A 17,521-nucleotide genomic window follows, 5' to 3' on the forward strand; every position below is an offset into this window, starting at 1 on the left:
TTACTGTTGTTTTCTATTTCTTGTTCACTCAGTTGACTACTCTGAACTGTATTTCCAGGTTCGCAAAATTATTAGAGTTTGCAAAGGAATTTTGGAATATCTTACAGTGGCAGAGGTGGTAGAAACTATGGAAGATTTGGTCACTTACACAAAGAACCTTGGACCAGGTTAGTCATTTCCAATTTTTGTACTAAAATTTTTATGGATTGTTCATGTTTGATCAAGAAGACAGGGCCATTCCATCCTATTTTTATAGAAGATAGGTGATGTTGCATTGGGCTTTCAGGTGTTTCTACTCTGATGATGGAGCTAACACTGTGCTTCTACTAAGGAGTCTCATAGTCTCAGAAAGCTGAATCTGTTTTCTACAAATCCTGTCCCTGTCTAATGAATTAAACTAGATATTGCAAATGTTGCTGGAGAATGTAGGAAATACTTTTCTATGACTGTAATGCTTAAGGCCACCCTGAACCTTGACCCCTCCATTCCATATTATACAGGATTCCTTCAGTGTCTGCCAGCGGGCCTGCAGCTCTTTATGACCCCTTAGCTCGCCAGTTAGCCTGCCTACTATCATGGATTCATGACCCAGCCCAAGGCTGCATAATATAATCAGACCTAGAAGGAGAGAAGAGCTACTGTGGCTAAATCTTACTTTGAGATGACAGTTTAGTCATCTGAGAATTAAATATTCAAAATATATGAACAGTTATCAGCTTTTGATGTTATAGGCATATAACATGAACTTGAAGTTTCTTAGACTATGAATGAGACCAATGACAAGACACGACAGATATTTAACTGGTCAGTATTAAAGGTCACTTGTCACCTTCTAAAATTCTTTTGTCTTATGTAAAATGATTTTTAATTAACAGTATTTTCATGTGGTTCTGGTGCAGTCACTCTACAACTTATGGCAGTTAAAAATTTCTCTGAGCCATCATTGAAGATCACTGGGAGATAACTTTAGAGCAAGTACTCTTTTAACTTTCGCATAGCACTAATTTTTTTTTTTTATTTCTTCAAATGAAATCTTATACAGAAGCCCAATATGTAAAAGACAAAAATAGAGCTACTCTGGATGAAGGAGAGATACCCCATCTTTTCTACCCATCTCCCTTTGGTACCCTTTAATAAGCTGTGAAACTATAGGATTGTCCTAAAGTTGTTTTGGTTTTTTCCATAAGATGGCTCTAGTAGCACTTAGTTGTCTTTTAACTTCATTTGAAACAATTTTGTTAAATTGTGACAGCTGTCATATCAGCATGTAGTAAAAAAAAAAGCCTATTAAAATTGGTGATTTTTGTATAGTCATTTTAACATTGAAGATGTAAGAAAATAAGCAACATTTTTGGCATATTATGCTTTATTATGTCAAGAAAGGTAAAACGCAACAGAAATGCAAAAATAAAATTGTGCAGTGTGTGGAGAAGGTGCTGCGACTGATTGCACGTGTCTAAAGTGGTTTGGGAAGCCTCATGCTGGAGAGTTCTCACTGGGCAAAGCTCCATGGTTGGGTAGACCATTTGAAGTTGATAGCAATCAAATTGAGACATTAATTGAGAATAACGTTATACCACACAAGAGATAGCTTACATACTCAAATATCCAAATTAATAAAGTTATTGGTGAAAATGAAAAGTGTGTCTTTTATTTTATGGAAAAAACTAAACAGACTTTTAGGCCAACCCAATACTTAAGAAATCAAATCTTAGAGAGTCACATAACCTTTGAATAATACCCAAAGTAAACAGAAAGTGCTTACAGGCTGATTCCAAAACACCAGATGCTTTCAAACGCTGTCATCACTATCATTATTTTTATAATATCTCTATTTGTTTCTAATTATAAAAGTAGTACATTCTTATTATGGACAAATTGGAAAGTACAGAAAAAACATAAAGATGAAAACAAAACACATTATTGTAATTCTTAACATTTTTTTAGCCACTAGATTCTCAGTAGCAGCTCACATGAGATTCTTACACCCCTCAGCACAGGGGCCAGGTACGTGGTGTGGAACCTGCACGCATGGCAGCCAGGCACAGTATTTTTAGCCAACTTGTGAATTTATGTTTTACAAATATTTATTTATGCACTTGAATATCTTTTTGGATTTGTGAATGTACTTATGTCAAAAGTGACAATTATGTCACATTTAGGATTTACATGTAATAAATTACTTTTAATGAAAAGAATAGAGTTGCATTAAGTTACAACTGTCCTGTAACATTTTTCTGTCATAAATGCTGGAGTTCAGCGATTGTTTCTGGTTTTTAGATAAGTGGGCTTTCACAGTAACTCATAATGGTTCTAGGCTCAGAAAGCCAGGCTCTGGGTCATTTCACTACTCACCCTGCACAATGTATTCGTTATGCGGCAGGAATGACTAAGATGGCCAAGATGATTGACGAGAGGCAGCAGGAACTGACTCACCAGGAGCACCGAGTGATGTTAGTGAACTCAATGAACACCGTGAAAGAGTTACTGCCAGTTCTCATTTCAGGTATTTTCTGCCTGTACTTGATCTTATGCGGAAGAAAAAAAAGTTAACATGTTCTAAACTCATGATCATTTTCTTTTGCTGCTTAGTTGGGTATCCTTCTGCCTGGGTAAGAATGAGACCTGATGGATTGGGTATTACCTGAAGGCTGCAGCTGATTGGCTAAGAACTAGTATTTGTCATCCCTAATGCCCTTCTTGTCTTGCTCTTTGTTTGAAATTGCCCTTTCTGTTGCTGAGTTCTGGTCTCCTGAAGCTCTAATTAGCTCTTTCTCTGGGAGTGGAGTCTCCTCTAGAAACTCCAGTGTTGGATGTGTGGATTTTGACACCTTTATTTGTATTACAAAAATACAATTAGGAGCTGGATTGGATATTATAGAGCACTATATGATAAGGAGGTGAACCCAGAGCCCTTTTCAGTGTTGTGTTAACACAGCCCTTTTCTTTAAAAGACATTTAACTGTAGAGCTGGCGGTCTGTGCCAGCTGGGACCACCTTGGTGTTGGGCAGAGCCCAGAAAGTCACCATGGTGACTGTTCTGTAAACTAGCAAAAGGGAGCTGCACTTACTGACTCTCTAGTATGTAGCAGACACCTCATCTTCGTTATTTTAGTCAAGTTGTGGGTTAGTGAGTTTAACTCCCAGAGGGCAGCTTTATTTTAAAAAGTCTTACGAGGCATGTCACTGTGACCCGAGCTACTGCCTTCCTGCTTTGGCATTTCAGGTAGTAGCTAAAAAGGAGATGTGGGTGTAAGAGTTCAGAAGCCTCTACATGAATGACAAAACAAAAATTTGTAAATAAAGTAAAAATTTGTAAACCAGCTGAGCCACCTGGCCAGGCCTGTAAATAGAGTCTTATAATCTCCATGGGAAATATGTTTTTGAGGTCAGCTGTTTGATGTGGCAGAAAAGTTGCTGGGAAGAGGATTTCTTTTTAACTTGCATAACTCAACAAAGTATTGATTAGTCTTTGTTTTTACACTTTTATTATTTTATAGGAAGATAACCTTTTTCTCCAGTGCTTCATATTATTATTATTCCTCCTTCTCTTCCCCCTCCCCCCCCACATTTCCTCGCCCTCCTCCTCCTCCTCCTCCTTCTTCTTTCCTTTTGGGGGTTAGAAGGTCCCTGCTACATGGTGAGAGAAATCATGGAGGATAAACTGAACACTTTGGGACCTTCCATTAGGATTGGGGACAGCAGGGTTCTCCAGTGACAGTTTTACTGACTGTTTTCATCTTGTCCCATTAGGCTTGTGTTAGGTGGGGGCAGTGTTAGGGCGGGGATGCTGACTGCCTTAGAAGGATATTGGATATTTTGTGGTTGTGGGTCATCAGTATGTACACGTTAAATTAGTTCCCTGATCATGCTGTAGTGATGTTTCACACCTTCAGTTTTCATTACAATGAAGGTTGCCGGTATTGGAACTTTATTGGCAGACTTGCAGTGTTTGTTTTCGTATATCTTTTTACACCTTAGAAGCCCAAAACATGTGTTCAAGGTGCAGGACATTTTGTATATTGTTATACAGCGTAATTCAATTCCAAGCTTAGTTTCTGATCTTTTGTTTATTTTTACAGCTATGAAGATTTTTGTAACAACTAAAAACTCAAAAAACCAAGGAATAGAAGAAGCTTTGAAAAATCGTAATTTTACTGTAGAAAAAATGAGCGCTGAAATTAATGAGATCATTCGTGTGTTACAACTCACTTCTTGGGATGAAGATGCCTGGGCCAGCAAGGTAAGTTTTATTGGAGGAGAAATGAGCAAAATCCCAAATTCTCCCCTCCTGGGAGTTTGATTGTCTCACATTTTATCTTGTATCTATGTGTAGCATAAGACTACTCAGATACTATGAAGGTAATTTCTTACTCACGTTTGTGTCATGGGTTACTTGCTCCTTTTGCAAATTTCCTTTGTTCCAAGGTAGAACAATAAATAGGTATGTGGGAATGAATGTTGGTTGAAGGCTGAAATATGTAGCTTTTCCTTCAGGCAGAAATCTCATCGATGGGGCTGGTGGAGGGATTCTGGTGTGTTGTATGCTCCCCTGGGTGGGAGCCCTGCCTTTTATGTGGGCGGTTGTTAGTCAAGTAAGAGACTTAATGTGCCTGTGACTGAATTTTATGGAAAACTTTTCCTAAACCAACCTTCGACCCAGAGAAATCTACAGAGAAAACTCTTGACATTTCTAGGTGTGTGCCTTCATCATTCCATTTCCCCTAAGGAAAGCTTAATTAAAATACTAGTTTTCACGTTTGTCGGTTAGTTTGAGGAGTCTCTTCACTCTTTAGAATTTAGTCTAGAATTTCTCCTTAGACTCCAGAAGGGTTAGTGGATTCTTTCTAGAGCCCAACAGCAGCGGTCTTGTGTCGCTGCTGCTCTGGTCTCCTTTTCCCTGTCTAGTGACTGCTTCCAGGGAACACAGACACTTGGGTTTACACTTCCCCTGTAGGAGCCCAAGATGCAGGCAGTGAGGGAATCCCTCTGTCTCCAGCACCCAGCTTCCCCACGTGTGACCCAGATGTAGTCTCCAGGGTCACCTAGCAGGCTGGTAGCGGACTAAGGAGGGGATTTTGTAGTATGGCTTCCATTGGGTGCGCAGTGGGGCTGTTTGTCCTCTAGCTCACCTGCAAGGTAAGGTCAAAGCTGGGGCCCTACATCGCCAGCCGTCTCTTGTTGCCTAGAAAGTGAATCTAAATATGCAGAAGAAATTAGTCAGCTTATCTTAATTACAGATTTGTTCATAGAGGCATGGAATTCTTGAACAAGTGTTAAGACTGTATTTTAAATATGTATGTTAAAATCATTTTAAGTCTGATATTTTACTTAATTTTGCTTTTACATATTTGACAGCTTTCATTTCCCTGTTATGACTTCTTTGTGTATCTTTTTTTGTTCTCTTGTTTGTTTTATTCTTTTTTCTCACGTTTAGAAGGTAAGCTTTCTCTTGCCCTCTAGTTTTTTTTCTCACTTAAAAGAGAAAAAGCATGTCTGTGAGGTTTCTGTGCTGTGTGCCATGCCTTACTCTGTGTGCCGGTGTAACACTGTGCTCGAACATGCGTCGATTGTGATTTAATGTGGGGCTCCAGGCTGTGCTGGGCAAACTGTTGGACTCTAGCTCATCCTGAGCTGTTTCTTTGGGGAAAGCAAAAGAAAAGGCGTTTCTGTGGGACATAGGCTTTCTATACTTAGTGAGTGCTTTCATCCGTTTGAGCAGGCTCCTGGGAACTCTCCTGACCTAGTCACTCCCACTGACTTCATTTGAGGGGCAGGTTTCCCCAGACAGCTGGGTGACCCCTAAGTTACCTGTGGACCCTGCTTAGGAAACTTCCAGCTGATGTCATCTCTCTGTTTGCCTCTCCTACCAGTCTCCTTTGCAGGCTCTGGAATTTTGCTTTTGGAGATGTGTCATTGAAATTTTAAGCCATAATGAAAATGGGTAGGCAGAGAGTTTAGATGGGACAACTGTCCTTCACAATAAACCTAGTCTTCAAAATCAAAAGGAAAAAAAGTAAGGTTTTATCTAAAGTTTTTCCTAACTTCAGTCCATGGCTCACTGCATGTTCTGCTATGGAAGCTGTGACTCAGCTGTAATTCTCCATGACTTCATGCTCCCCTAACCCAGTCTCTTTCCTTATCTCTCTTCATTGCTCCCAGCAGATGAGAAACAGTAAAAAGGAGAAGCAGGCATTGCAGCCTTAATGTTTTATCTATTTTTGGAGAGGAAGAGTCATCCATCATTTAGTAAATAAGTGTTACTGAGCTTTATTTTGTGTATCATCGAGAGCGACTTCTTTTAGAAAAATGTGCTCAGCTGAGTTTTTCAAGATGAGGATTAGGCCCTTCGGGGGATACACTGTACAAGGAAGATGGACCTGGCCCACCGTGTACAGTCTTGTAGCTGTCTCAGTTTTATGCTGGTCTGGAAGGAACCAGACTGTTAGGACGTTGGAAAACTATCAGAATAAAAGAAAGTAAATAAAATTAGCTTGGCCAAAAGAAGCTCAAGTACATAATGGCATCAGAGAAGGCAAGAAATGTTTATTTTTAACTTCACTTTGCTTTTGGTATACATTTACCTGGTTCAAAAAAATCAATTGCTATAAAAAGATACACATGACAAATCTCACTCCTAATCTCATTCCCGTCCACCTGACCTCCTCTTACCCACTCAGAGTAATACTTTTTATTAGTTACAGGATTATTTAGAAAAAAGAAATTTTACCTTGAAAATGGAACTTGGTAGGTAGGGTTTTGGTTATTTTTCAGTTTTAGCAGCATTATGCATCTTCCATTGCTCAGTTGTAAGCAGTGAATTAATTCAGACCCTGTGTCTGTCTGTGTCCCCTGGCTTCCCATTCTGTTTAATATTATACATACAGTCTCTTTTACCTCCTCTCACCCCTATCAATAAAGAATTAACTTGTCTTACCATACTTGTTTCATGCTTCCCTATTGGTGCAGTTTTCTCCTGGAAAGTGATGGTTCCTCTAGAAAAGTGGGGGATGAAAGTAAGTGGAAAAAATTCTTGGTAAAAGTGCATCTTGCTGAATAAGTTAAGGTTTTAAAGAGGCAATGCAATAGCTGATCATTTTACCTGTATGCCTACATTCAAGTTGCAGATCTATAAACTTAAGAGTACCTTGACTTTAAATACTTCACCAAAAATTTCCCCCTCTTTAAATCAACAAGCATCTTATAAGTGATCATTAAAAATTAGTTTAGCTTTTTTCTTGGGAATACATTATGAAACAAAAGAATTTGTGAATTAAACGATCCTAATTTAACCCCTTGTAATTTAGCAATATATGTATACTTTTATGTATATATACTTATGTGACTTGTATCTTGATGCATGCTGAGAATCAAGAGGAAGTGAGAAAAAATTTAAACGTCTTTTATTGCTAATAGTTTGTGAACACATATAGGTGCTCCTGCAACGGCATGTTGAGTCATTAGATACTATTATTCAGGATTAGTTCCTGTGGTGGGTGTCCTACCACTGTGGGGCCTAGGCTGGTGATGGTTAAGTGTGGTGACTGACTCACACGTCTCAGATTAATCTGCCCTACCAAAGAAGGAAATATTGGTAAGAACATGCAGTCCTTTAATACTTGCCTTTACTGCAGATCATTGGATTTTTTTCTCATTTTTGAAAAAATGAGGTTATACATGAGATTTTTATGAGGTTCCTAGTGTTTTATTTTAGCAGCTAATACAATGAAAGATTTATCTGTTAGAGTTTCAGATGAATAGTTAATGCAGGTGTTTATGATATTTTATCCCTCTCTGTGAACAGGAGAAAGGCCCAAAATGTTAAAGAATTGATGTTTCCTTCTGATCCAAGTGATCTCTATTTGGTAGATCTGATTGTGTGATCATAGGTGGCAAAGAGTTTTAGAGCTGAGTATTCTTAGAAACGAGGAACCGAAACCCCGGAGGGTAACTTGCTTGAAGCCTTGGGGCTAGACACCTTCTGTCATTACTTATAGTTTGTAAGATTTTGTTCTACTGCCCAATCTCTCCTTTCCAGAAATGTCTTTGTTTAAAACATTGATTTGGGGGTGGAAATGTGGTCAGGGGTAGAACAGAGTAGGAAGAGTAGGGAGGGGAGGTGTTCATAGGAAAAACGGAGAGTAGCTAGGGCAGGGACAGAGGGGGGGTCCTGGTTCCTTATGTACAATTTTCAAGAGCCTGTGATAACAGGACCTTACTTTTCCTACCACAGTTCCTCCTGATTGCCTATAAAAGGAACTCAGTGGTTCTCAGTATTATCCTGTGTTACTTAGGTCTAACTTTATATCAAATTTCAGGACGGTTTTAGTTCCTGGGAATGCATGTAAAACGGAGTTCTTTTAGGTTGTTCTTCCACCTTTTGGTATGTGGCGGAGAGTGCCAAGGCACTGTGGTTTTCACGTAAAACATAAACTCATTAGAGTTTTACAGTGAAGGGGGCCGTAGGAGGAGGGCCAGATCTGTGCCAGCTGTCACCAAAGCTACAGGACTAGATCTGGTCTTTTATACACTCACTCTTATGAAAAAAAAAAAAAAGGAACCAAGAAACCCAGAGAAGAGATTGGTGGGGACTTTTCTCTTTCCTGTATTTGAGATTTTACAGAGAAAAATACTCACATGAAGGTGCCATTTTTTTTTCTCTTCTATGTTATGCCCCCATTATACTTTGGGTACTTAGATTTACATGACAAGGTTTAACTAAAAGCTGTATGGTACAAAATATGATTGACCACAACGGTTATGGTTATTTTTACCCTTTATAACTATATCTTATAGTGACTTACAGTCCTGGTTGCTCAGTGAATTTGTTTATATCACATTTGGTGTTAATATACTTGTTACTGTTGCTTATGACAGAATTCTGCCAATCCCATAATAAATACTATTCTTCGAAAGAAGTGTATATGAGATTCTTAGGAAGCAAGAGTAATTGTTTCCACAGACATTTTTGTTTTTAGTAGACATGGCATTAAAATATATTGTGTTTAAATGATTATTCACAACTTGCCCCATTCGAGAAAGAATTTAAGTAGCCCTTTCAGTGACCTTTTAAATTTCTAAAATTGTCTAAAATTTATGCTACTAAAAACTTTGGTAACTAATTGAAATTCCCAGTTTAAAAATGCAGCTTCATTTTAATTTGTCATTGATTCTTTTCAGGGGAAAATGAGCATCTCTTAATTTTAACTTCTTGATGTCATATCTCCCACTCAGGAGTAAATTACTTCCTGGGAATTAGATTAGATTCTTTCCTTGAAGTGTGGTAGCCAATCACACTTTATTAGGGAGAAAAATAAGCAATGATTTTTGAGGATATTAAATAGAGCAAAGCCAGCTTTTCCATTGTGTTCGAAATCATTTTTGGGCAATGGAGAATAAAAGCAGTCATTTAGGTTAGTGAGGGTTATTAATTTGATTCTGGAGCTTATTTTCTGGGCAGTGTTAACCAAAGCCCAAATCAACGAGGCCAAAGATATGCTGACTGTCGCAGGAGGTTAGTGAATTTCCTGGTAAACGAAAAGAGTCTTGATTTTCATCTAATAGAAAATAATGGGGTTTGATGTCAACAAACCTGATATCAAATTGGATTTCTAGGACAGAACCCCTGTTTCTTAATTTGTAAAATTAAATTACATTTAAAAATGAAGTACTGAGGGGAAAAAAAGCTTCAAACAACCTAACATGCCGGAAATGCTTAAAGTTTGCTTCCTAAGTAGCCTTTCATGCTAGGGTAGATGCTAAAGAGTTTTTATGATCTTGGTTTCTCCTTGAATTTAGATTTTTGAATAAATATTATTTTTCACTGAAAATATGTATGTTAGAGAATGGTTATTAATAGATTTTAAATTAAGTACTTTTACATGGATATAAGTTTCTTCTTCAAAGGGTGCGCATGCTTTCTAGGTGAGAGTTTGTGAATTTTTTTTTAAATATGATTCTAGACAAAGGCCTGTAACTTGTGGCAGACCCTAAAGGCTATCTAACTCTCTGAGGTTAGGAGTTGCCTGAAACACTCTGAAAAGATACTGATTTGGAATCCTTACTTGGAATTAAGCTAAAGTGATCTTTGTGTTGCTTCCGAAGGCAAGGTTTGCTGTATAGGTGAATACAGAATAAGATAGAGGAGGAGCAGATATTTAAACCATTTGAGAATCAAATGCCACTTGTCTGCATGTACTAGTCACAAATGGATTTTTGAAACAGATCCTCTTACCACTCTGCCTTTTACTGATAGGTAGCTACAATAATTACATATAATTTGATGATAAATATATTTTATTTTCATTTTTTTTCAGTAAGAGTAGTTCACTGCTCTTTATTTGTGGCTGAGAATTTGCTCTTTAGCACCGTAGATAGCCAATGTTGCAACAAGAGAACAATCTGTTTAGATGGGGAAGGAAGGAATCCAAAGCTGAGCATTCTATAATTTGAATGTGTGCTTGGGAAAAGCTGTGATCCGGGCCCTGTCCTGACCTTTTAAGTCTCTGAGTGCTCCCAGCCCTTACTTGTGCTGGGCCTGGAGTTGATGGAATTGGAAGGGGGGGTCCTGGTGCCCCCGTGTGGAAACCTAGTGGTATAACACCTTTAAGAACCCAAGCTTTGCAGGACTGGAAATTGAAAAAAGCTAGGGATATAGGGTATTGTCTAGAATTTCAGAGGTTAACTCTGTGGTTTGGTGAAAGAGTGTTCTAGAGCAAAAGGGGTGGACTGTCTTTTAAGGTGTTAAATAGAGATTCAAGTGGCTGGTTTGTCAATTGTGAGGATGGGTACATGGCTATTGGTTACCTCTGGGTATATAGTACTCAGCATTTTTCTATATTTTAAAAACTTTATTAAACATATGTATATTTTTAGTCCTGGCTCCTGTGGCTCAGTGGGTTGATTGAGTGCTGGCTTCCGAACCAAAAGGTGTCGCTGGTTCGATTCCCAGTCAGGGCACATGCTTGGGTGGCAGGCCAGGTCCCCAGTTAGGGGCGTGTGAGAGGCAACCACACATTGATGTTTCTCTCCCAATCTTTCTCTCTCCCTTACCCTCTCTCTCTAAAAAGAAATAAAGTCTTTAAAAGTATGTGTATATATACTTTTAAAGTGACTAGTCCGTTGTTTCACCTTTTCACACTATATCCTGGGAGATTTTATGTTAAATTTTATGTTAGTTATTATGAACCATAATTTTAAACAATACACTGAGGGCTGCTTATTTTATCCTACCTCTTCTTCCAGGTTGGGGATGGTAAGGGAACTAAGGATAAGGAGTGGTAGGGAAGGCCAGAAAAATACTTCTTTCTTATATTTAGTGGTTTATTTGTGGAATTAAAACTAAATTGCTAAGTTAACATCTTTATTCTTTTTTCCAACCAGCAATCTAATTTTTTATATTAATCTAGCATAGTGAAACATTACCCAGTGTGTGTGTATTTCAAAACAAGATGTAAACCAACTGTGACTTGTGGCACCGTGTGCTAATGAAGCTTCCCTGAAGCCTGGCGGGCTTTGGCAGGGCTGCAGTAGTTGAATGTGGACTAGTGGAAAGGCTGATAATAAGGCATGTGACAACAGGGCTTTTTTCCTGCTGAAGACATTAAACATCTTTTGGCTTGAGCGATCTTACCAGTTTTCACAGTTTAGCAACAGGGACATCAGGAAACAATAGAATTAACTGGAGATTTGCATGCAAGATGCTGAAATAAGCATTATGGTGTGATGAGAATATTTTTAAGGCTTTGTAGGACTATCTTAGCTCTATTGTATGTCAATGCTGTCACTTCTTCTCTGTCTTACTTTGTATCATGGTATGTCAGTTTTTGAAAAAGAAATAACTGATATTTCTCTTCAAAAGGACACCGAAGCCATGAAGAGAGCATTGGCCTCCATAGACTCCAAACTGAACCAGGCCAAGGGCTGGCTCCGAGATCCCAGTGCCTCCCCAGGTAACCCGCTGGTTCTACTTTTCTGATACAAACAATAGAAAGCTAATGAGAAAGACATCTTCCCAGAATTTCATAATCCTGAGATAACTACTGCAACATGTAGGAGCATACACCATTCAATTAGTTTTGAATAAGTGAAACATTACTGGGTTTTAAAAGGATGGAGGACATAGACTAATCATCTCTTATCATGGAGGAATAAACCAAGTGGAACTGGGCATTCATTGCAAAATTCTTGATTCACATCTTCCCTGAATCAGAAGGGTAATTATTTTGAATAAAAGCTCTTCTTCTTTTATTCCCTTTGGGCATATTTCCATTTATGTCAACAAGTACTTAGTTAAGCAGATCAAATAATGATACCAATAAGAATTGTAAACCAAAGTTAGCTTATATAAAGATAAGAAGACCCAAATAGGTTATTGAGCTAGGATTTTCTAATCTAATATTTGTTCAATTTTAGATAAATATTTGAATGAATGTTAAAAGCCTAAGGGAGGCTGGAGGTGCTGAATACTAGTAAATTGTTAGAGCCTATTTTCATCATCTATATTCTTACCACAAGCTGCTTATTACCTCCATGTGGCTGTGGTTCAGGGGAGTTTTTTTAGCAGTGTCTGTGATTGGAACCTCACCCTAAGGTTGGAAGGGCACTGCCTGACTGTTAGCTATCAGATGTATTGTCTTCTATTCACCTTGTCGTTTTTTCATCTGTTCCTTCGTGAGTGAAATGACTTGTAAGGCACCCTCTCTAAATAATTAACAATGTAGATATTGAATATCTCTTTATTTTAGGGGATGCTGGTGAGCAGGCCATCAGGCAGATCTTAGATGAAGCTGGAAAGGTTGGTGAACTCTGTGCAGGCAAGGAACGCAGAGAGATCCTGGGAACCTGCAAAATGCTAGGGCAGATGACTGACCAAGTGGCTGACCTCCGAGCCAGGTAAAGGTCCTCTGCTCTTACCGGAGCAGCGGTCGGCAATAGGTAGGATCTCACTCCTGACAGAGTGCGAGTCTAGTAATTTCACTGTGTTGTCTTTGGCTAATAGACAACATAGATACTATACTCTGTTAATTCTTTGGAGATTGAAGTGAACTTTTCCTTCTTTAACTTGGTAATTTCCATGCTCTTCTAAGTTTCTGTTTCATAATTATTCATTTGGTTTCCTAATACTTTTACCCCCGTCAAGTCTTGGCTTTTAGAACTTTTTCTCCTATAAACTAAATATGTACAGTTTGCTATTAAGAAACCTAAGTATAATACAGGGTTTTTTTCGGTAGAACTCAATCATAGAGTTATGAAGTTCTAAAATACCCTAATTTTTATGGACATTGGGAAAAATCGAAGTAAGGTGAGATACTAGTATAGGTGAAGTTTAGTTTTGCTTCAAGAGTGTCATGAGATAGCTTGAGATAATGGGGACATCCGGGGTCTCTATACAAACCGGCCTCAGAAACGCTCTGACATATTATTCGCTGTTACACCCAGTCTCCAGTATATTAACATAATAGACTTAGGAATACAGTTTGTAAAGGGTAAGTTCTTAGCCTTTTTTGGATCCACATGATTTTTATAGTCCAATGAAAGCCATGAATCTCTACCTAAAATGATGCATATAAACAATATTCCATACAATTTCCAGAGGTTCGTTGATTCAGTGTGGCCCTGGAAGCTACCTTGAAGCGGGGAAGCAACAGCATAAATGAATGTTATTTCACTGGACTCGGTGAGCCTTTTTCTCCTGCTGTGCAGCAGTCTCCCCTGTCATAAACATGGCAAGAACTTTACAGAAAGGACAAAAAGAAGTTCTGTCCCCATTCGGAGGAATGCCAGTGCAGTTTGACGAGATTCTTGGCTCTTCTAATTTCTCACTGTTGGCTCTTTTGTCTGCAGCCTTTTCACAGTGTGGTGGAGACAGTTTTCACTTGGAATTCTCAAATACACAGTTGTGTGTGTTTGGAGAAAGATGAATTTGAGCAAGAGAATGAGGTAGTTGCTCTATGGGATCAACCATTAATCTTTAAAGAGAAAAGGCTAGAACAGAGATGAGCAGCTGTGGGTCAATTCACATTGGAGTCTGCAATATCCATTCATGATGAAAGATTCGAGAGCTAACTCCCCGTTTTTCTTCCTTAAATATGCCCAGCTATTTAACATTTTGATGGCTGAAACTCAGTAACAACTTCCTCATTGATATTCTTTGACTTGGTCACCTAGGGCTTCTAGGTTGCAAGTATATATTTTCCCTGCATAGGACTCAATAAATTTTTAATTTTTAGTGAGAAAAGCTATGTAGCCCATAAATATCTTTACTTTTTCAAAGTTGGACTCTTATACTAAAAAGATTCCTCATCTTTACTAGTTTTGAAGGAGAAATGCAAATTAAATCATGAAAAGTATGTTTCCTAAATTTTCCATTCCTCTGCCTCAAGTACCAGTAAAAGGTATAAATACCTTGAAAATACCTTGCAATAAATGTTGAGTTTATAACCTAAAGTATTGGTGTAGGTAAAAAATAGATATATATTTAAAAAGAGGAGATAGAAATGAGTAATAGATCCACACTATTATTAAGGGCAGCAGAGATGTTTTGGAAACTCAGATTAGGATGATCAGCCATGCCATTCTAACAAGTGACAAATCTGTGACCCCTGTCATTGAGTTTACCAGTCTGAGTAGATTTACAAAATCTGAGCTGGTATGAAATTTTTACTTTGGTATGAGTTGGAAAGTGTCTACAAAGGGAAAACACGTTTCTGCCAACTCACATTACTTTTTTTGTAGTAACAGCAGCATATCACTTCTTAGGAAAATAGTGGAATTAGTTCTTTAGAAATTTGATGGGGGCGGATCGCTTCTCGGCCTTTTGGCTAAGATCACGTGTAGAAATTTGATGGGAAACAATGGTTTCTTGTTACCACGCGCATGGGAGTGGAAGGTAGATATTTAAGATCATCACTAGGTTCATTATAATAATAATGACAACTCAATAATATTAATAGTTATGTATGTGAATAGCTTTATTACCAACATGTTTTCAAATGTTTGTGTGTGTATGTGTTTTGAAGCTACTTTACTTGATAAGCAGGGCAAGTGTTATTACATACCCACCCCTTATTTTATAAGATAAAAAGGTAAAGCCTTAGGAGGTTAAATATCACAAGGTTCCACAGGTACCAGGAGCCAGGATTTGAACACAGATCCGTTGGGTCCCACTAGAGAGTGCTTTCAGTGCACTGTGCATGTCGCCTCCTGAAACGGTTTTAAAGTATGCTTGCCCATAAATAAGACAATCTAATGGGCTGCTTATTTCGAAAGCACACATTACTATGGTAACAAAACCCTCCATAGCAATAAGATCACAAGCACAGTTTCCCCCTGAAGTTTAGATTTGATTATGTAATTCCCACCAAGAGGCGAATCATTATTATTAAAAATCTGCAGACCTGGTCTTTAAAATGGTTGTTATGCAGCTCCACGAAGCTTTTGTGTTTTGTTCATCTCTATTTTCTTGTGCTATCTCAGACTTACTGGAGAAAAAGAAAAAGACAAGTGTGTTAACAGAAACGACATATATTGTGTTTTTATTAATATTTTGCTGTTAAGTATTTGAGAGTGTGCAATAACAGCATCTGCCTGTTTTGAGTAGAGGACAAGGAGCTTCACCTGTGGCCATGCAGAAAGCCCAGCAGGTGTCTCAGGGTCTGGATGTGCTCACCGCAAAAGTGGAGAATGCAGCCCGCAAACTGGAAGCCATGACAAACTCAAAGCAAAGCATTGCAAAGAAGATTGATGCTGCTCAGGTAGTAATGATGATTTTTAGAAGGGGTGGAAAATAAAAGAGAAAGAGAAGTGTCCCATAAATATCCTTAATCTATCCCTCCCTCTCCCTCCTTCCTTCTCTCTCCCTCTCCATCCCTCTCTCTCCCTCTCTTTCCCTCTCTCTCCTTCCCTCCCCCCACTCCCTCCCGCCTCCTTCCTTTCTCCCCCTCATTTACTGTGGGTGGATAAAGGATGTTTCTAAGTGATGATAATTTCCAGCAGTTACCAATGTTAACACCTCTCTTACTAACACAGGTTTAGACCAATATTTATCTATATTTTGAAATAAACATCCATTTTTTAATAATTTAATTAGTTAAAAGTAAGCACTGAATACCAATAGAATCCTAGCTCCTGGTATAGATTATAGTATATTAAAACTGTTCATCTCAGAATTCACAACTGTATTTGGTCATAGCAATGTTAAAGGGTTAACATTTTCTGATACTTCTGTACTGTAAAATGATTTCATCTCACAAAAAAAACATGTTTGAGAAATTGAAGAATTAATAAGGTGTGACTAATTAAAAATGAGATAAAGCTTGTGAAGATATTTCATTCTAATGGGAAATAAAAAAAATATTTTTTAAAAGATGAGGGAGGGATTGATTTGATTTTACCTGAGCTAAGAATGTATGTAAAACAATAAGGATCAGCATTGTCAAACCAATTACTGGTGTGCCTTGTAATGACTTTGGCAATATTTCTGATTATATGAAGTGTAATATAATGTGCTTCATGAGTGGATCATGGTGTGCTGCGTTTCCATTTCTGTGTGTATAGAACTGGCTTGCAGATCCAAATGGGGGACCAGAAGGAGAAGAACAGATTCGAGGGGCTTTGGCTGAAGCTCGAAAAATAGCAGAATTATGTGATGATCCTAAAGAGAGGGATGACATTTTACGTTCTCTTGGAGAAATAGCGGCTCTGACATCTAAATTAGCAGACTTTCGAAGACAGTATGTATTTAATCACTTAAATTGCCCTTTAATTTCTCTCTTTTTTCCCTAAGCACATACATAGTTAAATTCTGTAGGTTAAATGCATATGTGATGCTCTTCACTGTACTCTCACTGATTCTGTTACATGACTAATTCAGATACTTATGTTATCATTGGTACAATTGAAGTTTCATGATTTATTGCTGATTGCATAGTTTTTAAATTAATTTAGGATGGCAAGAACTCCTTTTTTGAGATCTGTATTCTTCATTTCTAAGTTAGGACTTTTTCTGCTACATTGTTTGTGACATATCTGTTTCCCAGGTATATGAGGAAAGTAATTTTTGAGTGTAGCTATGAAAAACTTCCTGGGGTGGGAGGAGAATGGGGGGGAGTCATGTGAATATACTTTCTTCCTCCCCAAGGAAAGTTATTTCTTAAGTAGCAATGATAAGAGATCCTTAAATGCAGCCTCCTCACCACAGCTTCTCTTAAATGCTTTCATGGCACCTACTTTGATTATGTAAGAAAGAAGTGTTGCTTTTTTTTTTTTTTTTTTGATAGATATTTTTCTCTCTTTAAAAAAAAAAGCCCTGCAGCACATGCTGAAAGAATAAGTTCAGCATCAAAAGTAAAAGTTGCTTTTTTCCTACCTCCCACCTCCAGCTACTTCTTCAGGGTTAACCATTGTCGTGTCAGTATCTGTGAGCTGCTGCTTTCCATTCAACTTGCATGTTTCATTTCCTGTGCTTCCCAGGGAGAGAGCGCACCTAACCTTTTTCCAATGAGAGGTACCTTAGAGTTCT

General features: G+C 38.1%; 1 protein-coding gene across 2 annotated transcripts in view; it reads left to right on the plus strand.

Moving 5' to 3' along the window:
- The window catches only part of VCL (vinculin), a 96,797-nt gene that overhangs the window by 55,814 nt on the left and 23,462 nt on the right, over nt 1–17,521 (plus strand). For both annotated transcript variants that reach the window (XM_024561121.3, XM_024561120.4), the window contains exons 4-10: nt 59–167; nt 2,384–2,506; nt 4,083–4,243; nt 11,861–11,951; nt 12,747–12,894; nt 15,602–15,755; nt 16,558–16,733. In XM_024561121.3, the coding sequence (XP_024416889.2) occupies nt 59–167; nt 2,384–2,506; nt 4,083–4,243; nt 11,861–11,951; nt 12,747–12,894; nt 15,602–15,755; nt 16,558–16,733 (962 nt within the window). The remainder of the gene's footprint in view (nt 1–58; nt 168–2,383; nt 2,507–4,082; nt 4,244–11,860; nt 11,952–12,746; nt 12,895–15,601; nt 15,756–16,557; nt 16,734–17,521) is intronic.

This window comes from Desmodus rotundus, chromosome 4, assembly GCF_022682495.2.
Source record: "Desmodus rotundus isolate HL8 chromosome 4, HLdesRot8A.1, whole genome shotgun sequence".
Lineage (NCBI taxonomy): Eukaryota > Metazoa > Chordata > Mammalia > Chiroptera > Phyllostomidae > Desmodus > Desmodus rotundus.